At 50.6% G+C, this 7436-nt stretch overlaps 1 protein-coding gene across 1 annotated transcript in view; it reads right to left on the bottom strand.

Moving 5' to 3' along the window:
* Positions 1-2918: 2918 nt before the first annotated feature.
* MRM1 (mitochondrial rRNA methyltransferase 1) overlaps positions 2919-7436 on the bottom strand; it is an 11337-nt gene continuing 6819 nt past the window's right edge. Inside the window, exons 5-6 of the mRNA XM_009633874.2 lie at positions 3868-3987; positions 2919-3721 (exon numbers count right to left, since the gene is read on the bottom strand). Of these exons, the coding sequence (XP_009632169.1) occupies positions 3672-3721; positions 3868-3987 (170 nt within the window). The 3' untranslated portion in view covers positions 2919-3671. The remainder of the gene's footprint in view (positions 3722-3867; positions 3988-7436) is intronic.

Consider the following 7436-nt stretch of genomic DNA (forward strand, 5'->3'; position numbering starts at 1 on the left):
AAAAAAGAGTGCCAGCACATTTTAACATGTTGTAGCATATTTGTAAACATCGTTAATCACGGATTAGCAGATGGTAATGTTAATTGCACCTGTGGAAGTAACAAGACCTCAAGGTTGATTACATTTACAAACTCGGATCGGGGCTGCGGCGCGGTGGAGGATTCCCCACCGCCGGCGAGGAAGGTGCCCCCTTGGGTGGCGTTGCCAGCACCGCTCCTGCCCCAGCCCAGCGGGTGCCAGGATCAGCCCCGGGACCGCGCTGTTCCCTCCAGCCACGGCACCACCTCCAGCTTTGCAAAGACAAAAGCTGTCTCTGTCCCAAAGCGCTTCCAGGCTCGGCAAACCTCCTCAGGACCCAGCGATGGATCTGATGGAACGGGATTTCTTCAGTCCTGTTGATAACCTGTGCACAAAAGCGAAATCTGGGGCATGAGCTGAGCTTCTCTCGCAGCCAGCTCTCCCTGGAGTTGATTTTGGGGCATGAAAAGATTTGTGTTCGCCCTCGTCTGAGGATAAAAAGGCCAAGGCACGGAGCACATCTTCTGAACCAAGGCGGACAAATATTTTGCCACTGTGCTTAGAGACACTTTGATTATTGAGAAATCATTTTGGAAGGGCAATTACTAAATTTTAAAATCAATTTGGTAAATAAGCCTCTGAAAGGAATCCATGACAAGCAGCAGGGAGGGAAGAATTGACTTTCAAATTACACACACACACACTTTATTCATATCTAAATATCAAAGAGACTGTGTGTACAAACAGAAGTAATCAGGAAGCATGTTTTGATCTTGCTGATGTACACAAAAAATGACAATTAATGTCCTCCTTTATGATATAAAGCCGGGAGTTTTTTACAGTTACATTACAGGGACGATTATAGTCAAGCTTAAGGCTAAAAATAATGAAAGACTATAAAAACTACATTTTAACATTTAAAAATATCCAGGAAATTAACTGGAGAAGCAGGCAATGGTCCAATTAATGGATCGCATTTATTAGATCAGGGGCAAATCGCACAGCACAAAGCTCCATCTCCAAAGGGGCGAGTGTACAGAGGACCCCACGCTCCTCACGGGTCTCAGCCCGGAGCAGGATGGAGCTGGGGCAGGAGAAAGCATCGGCCACAGCAGATACATCCAAAAGCCAGCTGGGTGACGGGCAGAGGGACGTCCCAGTGAAACAAAGCGGGGCCAAAACTTACCACCGAGAGACACGGGCTAAATGCAAACAGCAGAGCCCTCCGGAGTGGGATTTACTGCACTGACAAAAGCCCGTATTGCAGCTCTCAAGCAACAGTCTGGGCTGCAGCCCTAGTTACGCACGCAGGTTCCTGCCTCTTAAAATTCAAGCCTCGTGCAACTCCCAATAAGCCTCGTCCGATACCCCCGGGCCGAATCAGGGTGCCCTGCGGATACAGCGGCTGTGTGGGGAGATTCGCAGGGGAGTCGCGAAGCGGGAGCTTCCATCCACCTCACTCACCCCGCCAGCAGAGCCCCTGGGGCACGGGGGTTTCAAAGCTTTTTGAGAGCCTTCCAGAAGTAAAGTAGCTGCTCCATCGTTACTCACCTGCCTCCCCATTAGAGGGGGGAGCTGGCATGGCAAAGCACAGTCTGATGGCGTCCCGCTTTCCCAAACGCACGCAACGCCAGTGAAGTGCCTCCTCTGTTAAAGTGCTCAAATAAATAAGAAAAAGGAGAAACTGCAGTTCCTGTGAAATCAGAAATATATATACTCACCTGTAGGTCAAGAATAAAGAACCGGCTTTATCCTCATCCCCGCTGCTGGAAAGGAAGGATTCGGTTAGCCCCAAGTGCTGAAGCCTTCCTCTGAAAAATGAGCAAATCTGAGCCACGGGCACCCTCTGCTGGGGCACCCACGGCTGCGTGAGCCACACCGGCGGGGGGCTGGCCTGCAGCCTTCCCAGCCCCGAGCCTTTTTATTTCAGCATTAAAATAAAAGACATGTTCAGCTCACAAAACGCAAGTGCTACACACCCGCCCGGAGAGCTGTCGCCCCAGCGATGCTCTGGTTCACCGCTGTTCAGTGACCAGCTCACCTTTGGCCCCGGGCAGCAGAGCTCCGCTTGCGCTACAGCTCTTTTTTGGGGGGGATTTGGGTTTTGTCCTTTTCCACAGAATGAGTACTCGACACCTTTGAAAAGCAAAAGCTTTCACTGCAAAGCGAGCAGGATCCCACCTGCAAGCCAGGAGGGGCCAAACCTTCTCGTGGGGCTCCTCGAGGACCCCCAGCAGGGTGTGGGGGCAGCCGTGGCCCCAAGACACCTCCATTGCCACCGCACAGAGGGCTCCGAGCAGGAGAGGGAAATAAGGCCCCGACTGTGCAATCGAAAGCGAAGCGCTGGCCACCGCATCAGCCCTTCCCTTGCAGGGTGGGCAAAGCCCCCGTGGCCGCAGCAGCCGCAGAGCTCCTTGTCCCATCCCCTATCCCGGGCACCCGGGGCATCCCCAGCCCCACAGCCGCCCACCGCCACAGCACCCACCAGCCAGGGACGCATCTGAAAAACCTCCACATCCACAGACCGGTTTACAGACTTCATTTAGCTCAAAGGAAAGTCCTAATTAGTCACTCTGAGTGATTTACTTGTTCATTTGGAAGGGGGGGAGGGGGGAGTCTAAGCAGAATTGTTTGAAATTATCCCTAAAGGGCACTGTAAATTAAGTGTTAATGAGGAATCCTGTGCAAAGGGCCACAGTAGCTAAATAAAATAATTAAGGTGCTAAGCGATAACATTCATTTGGTTCTCAATAATTTAGCCAGCCTGGTTTTCAACCAGGATATTTGCAAATGAAGCCACCCTCACCCCATCCCATGCCATCAGCGGGGACGGGGGTGCTGGGGCAGCTCAGCATCCAGTAGGATCAGGCCCACCACAGAAAGGTATCTTCCCTGGATGAAGCCAACAAGCTCCCGATTCCCTTTCCCACCCGAAGGACGTGCCCTGTTCCACTAATCACAGCCTGGATTTATATATGACACAAAAAGGATTGATTCGAGTCTACGACCAGTCTTTACAGAGGCTTTATTTCAACGGGCGGCATTTTTCCTCACTACAGCTGTTTTCTAACAGCTCACGTCCATCCTTTGGCAGGGCTGCAGACCTGGTTTACAACCAAACACAACACGGTGTGTTTTCAGATGTTCAAACAGCAATACCCAACAGAGAAACCACCTCATCGTCAAGAAATTGCTACGGGGGCAGTGGGCTCAGGCACGGGGCACGGCTGCTCTCGGTGGCTGCACCAGCCAAGACCGTCTCTCCCCTACAGCCCAAATTCTCTCCACAGCACGAGCAATGTACAAAGTCCCCCACGCAACAAGCACAAAGCTCGCAGCCATCACCAGGTATTTCACTGCAAGAACGGAAGGATTTGGCTGTGTGCTTTTAAAACCTAGCTTTGTCTCCCTTCCTGACAGCTGCTCCTCCTCCAAGGTGGCAGTGGGAGGTGTTACCTAGTACGTGCAGGTGTCTGACTTCAGCGGTAAACCAGGGTTCTGGTGGTATCGTGCATCAGCCAAGACACAACTCAGGTCAACGGGGGTCTCCCCGGAACTTGCAGCGACGGTGGAGCCCCTGAGAAGAGCACTTCCATATCCACACCAACAGAGCAAGCCGAGCAGCTTCCCCCGTCAAATAAAAAAAAAAAAATTTAATCACCGTGCCTCAGCTTTTGGCTGCAGATGGAGTGCAGGAGAATACCTGTAGGAAAGTAAAAATAAATTAAAAGATCTTTTCTAAACCACAAAAAAAAATCATTCTGTGGGCCTGGATGTTTGTTTGATTTTTAAATACAGAAATTTGGACTGTATTATTATGATGCCTTTGTGCATCAGAACCATTCTTACCAGCAGCAACAGAGACGTTCAGCGACTCGATCCCGGGGTGAAGTGCTCTGCCAGGGGGTATGGCCAGCATCCGATGGCACAAGAGCTGCGTCTCCAGGGAAAGTCCGTCACCTTCACTGCCTGCAGAACAAAGACACTGCTCAGGTCAGCTCGTAGCCACTGCCACGTCCTTCTCCCCCCTCCTGGAGTACTGCTCTTACTAATGCTGTGTCACAACTACACCCTTGCCCCTAAGCTCACCAGCAACCTTACCAGCTCCCCTGGAACAACAGCCAAGAGCTACCAGAGGCGAGACAGGCACCTTACTTGCCCTCCCCTCCTGGCCCACTCCAGTCTCCCCGGATCCGTTCTCCTGTATCTGAAGGGGTTTTGAGGAATACCTGTGCATGCACAGTGTAAAGCACACAGCCTTGTAGCCTGAGTGCAAAGCTCCCCTGTGCAAGCAGCCACCGTGCCAGCAGACGGCTGCCCACCTACACGGGCGGCTGCCAGGGGGAAGAGGCAGACAAGAGGCCACAGGGCCAATCTGGTCCAGCAAATCCCCCATCCCTATTGATAGTGACGGGTTCAGCCTTTTCAGCACACAGTACCACCAGCTGGGTGCAACTTGTGAATGCAGACAGTTTAACCAGAGGCTTCAATTGATTAGTTGTTAAACCATCCAACAGCCCTGATATGTTTGGGCTGATACACTGGTGAAACAGAGTTGAAATCTATCCCAGGTCATTAGTAGTTGTTTGACTCACACTGTCACAAAGGGAAATGGAAAGGGAGAGGCTTTAAACAACCCTGCGCACAGACAAGTGAAAATGCAGAAGACCACAGACCTCCCAGCCCGCTCGGCTCCCCAAAGAATTCTTCCACATTCATTATTTAGAGCGGCACAGACAGCTACACGGCTGCAAGAATATCCAGCTCATTTCTAAGATGTGCTCACCCTCTGACAGAACAGGCTCAGCATGCTGGCAGCCAAATGTTCCCCTTCAACAGCCAGACCCCGACCCCAGCTGAACCCCAGACTCGTCCCGGGACGGCACTGCCAGGGCACACGCTGCCTGCCAAGGGCTTCTGTGCCTCTGCCTGCGTGACCAGTGCCGTCACCAAGGACTTGCTCGAGCTCACCTAAATTTAGGTACTTAGCTGAAGTTTTAACAGCATACACGTATGCATTAGGCACTGTCTATGCCTCTGGAGACTCACTCCTCCACAAGGTAAATGAGCTCTTTGCTGGGCTGAGTTGCCACAAAATTCTTCCCCTGGTGTCTACTTGCAGCAGGTCCCATGCCCCGCTCCCTGTCTATTGATCTGCACGACACCCCTCCAACCACACAGGGTAGGAGAGTGCCATTTCATAGACTGGAAGCTGAGGCCCAGTCTCATGTTTTGCTGGCCTGATATAACTGGCAAGACGCATTTTGTGCAAGAAAAAGAATGCTTTGGGTAATTTATCTTGCATGACCTTCCCACATGAAATAAGCCACACTGGAAAAAGCATCCTTGGGCTGGGGGAAGTGAGCCTTCAGAAAAGCAAAATCCCATCCTAACCGTTATTTTTTTTCTTCTTTTCTTAAGCTAGAAGCACAGACAAGACCTGGGTGAGTTATCCAAGGTCGTGTGGGAAGCCTGGGCGACACAAGGAATCAGAGCCAGGTCTCCGATGGCCTGGCCTGCCTCTTCATCGCTAGACTGTGGCTCTCTAGGGATGCTTCAAGAAAGAAATAAAAAAAAAATCCTACTTTTTCCTGATGGAACACAGAAAAGTTTTACAACTTATAGCCATATTTGTCTCCTGAGCCTCTCAAGCCACACTCTCATGGGACTCTCCAACTGGGACAGCAGCTATTGCCAGAGGTACGATGCCTCCTGGAGCAATCCTCTCCTCTCTCTGATAAGGGTCTTACGATTCCTAATAAAGGCAGCAATTTTGCTTCCAGCTTTTACAAAGCTTTTTATGGCTCTGGCTGCTTAAAATAATTAGGAACCATAAATTCAGGGCAAAAAGACTTGCACAGTGTGACACAAGGGAGGGAGTATTGACTGAATCGGATTAGATCCTAGTTTATACTGGTGAACAAAACACTTCCCACTTCAGATCTTTGACTTCCATCTCTTAGCTTTGTCCCTCACTGACAGGCCTCAAGGACCAGAGCTAGAGCTTGGCTGAAATGATAAAACAGGTTTCCTGCCCCACTTACAATTAACACCACTGTGACAACTGCAGTTTCCAGTGCAGGAACTTAAAATCCAGGCAGAAGCAGCCATGCTGGCAGTTCAGAGAAATATGCAAAATGAGCATCTCGATAAAACCAATTCCAGGAACAGTCTTAAACCCCAAGCTAAAGACTGAAGGTGTAGGAAGAACAAATGACCCAGAAACTCTTCTTGCTCAGACATCTTAAGTGTTCCCAATCTGTTCCTGTTCGCACAAGGCTCCCAATCTTTAGGGCAGCCAGCCTGCCTGTCACCTTCAGCAATGACTCCAGTGCAGACAACATTAAGCTGGACTGTCCAAATCACTCTCTGCCAAGCCAGCAAGGATGCCAGGAGGCTGAATTCAAGTCTGCAAATGCTTAACTTACAAGACAATCTGTGCAATGCTAGAAAGCTCGCTACCATGCTAAATTATCTCTGCTGCTCTCTGCAGCTGCAGGTACGCTACATATTCAGATCTAGGACGTTTCTTCAAACAACCTCAGCATCAGACGACTGTAATGTTCAATTTTCTTTTCAGCGAAGAGTTAGTGCTCAGCAGAGAGTTGAAATCATTACTGCTGCAAGGTCCGGGAGCTCTCCTCATGCATCTACCAATCAGCCTCCAATCTCCCTTGACAAAAGGATATTTGGACTTTTTCCTGGAGAAATCTCTCATAATTCAAGGTAACGACACCACTGCCACTCTCACCCCCTTCCTTTCTCCTGGTGTTGTCGTCGTTTCTGGGATGCATTTCTTTGTGGCCCATCAGCAGCGCTGCCAGCCTCCCTACTCCCTTTATAATATAGCTCCACACATCTTGTAGAGATGCCAGATTTGCGGCGTTGTCTTGTCAGTATTTCTAGGAGTTCAATAAACATTTTAATTAAAGGAATGTCTTCTGAGCCAACAAAACTGCAGCACGGGGCAGGATTACAGCCCCTTGATGGCTCATCGCCAGCATGACACTACTTCCAAGTGTAAAAGCTCAAACCAGCTCCTGTGCCAGGAGACGGAAAGCGGGGGGCTACAGCACGGCCACACAAGGGTGCCTACAGCAGCGCTCCTGGGTGAATTTTTCTCTCTAGCTGCCACAGGGCCATTACTCCCTTCCTCTTCACTTTCTGGTAGGCTGCACAACCTCAAGTTCTGCCTACAAAAGACAGCATCCTTTGCAAGTATCCACTACACAACGAGGGGGCAGAAGCAGAAGGGCCCTGTAGGAATTGCCCAGTTTAGGCGCTCAGGGAAGTGGCACCCATTGCTCAAACTGCACACAGGTCTGGCAGGGAGGAGGTGACGCCTGCTCCTCCTGCTGGTACCGCAGCAGCCACCAGCTCCTGCCTCCTCCTAGGTGTACAAACGCACCCCCTGCAGG

The sequence above is a fragment of the Egretta garzetta genome, unplaced genomic scaffold (assembly GCF_000687185.1).
Source record: "Egretta garzetta isolate BGI_Z169 unplaced genomic scaffold, ASM68718v1 scaffold112, whole genome shotgun sequence".
In the NCBI taxonomy this organism is placed as follows: domain Eukaryota; kingdom Metazoa; phylum Chordata; class Aves; order Pelecaniformes; family Ardeidae; genus Egretta; species Egretta garzetta.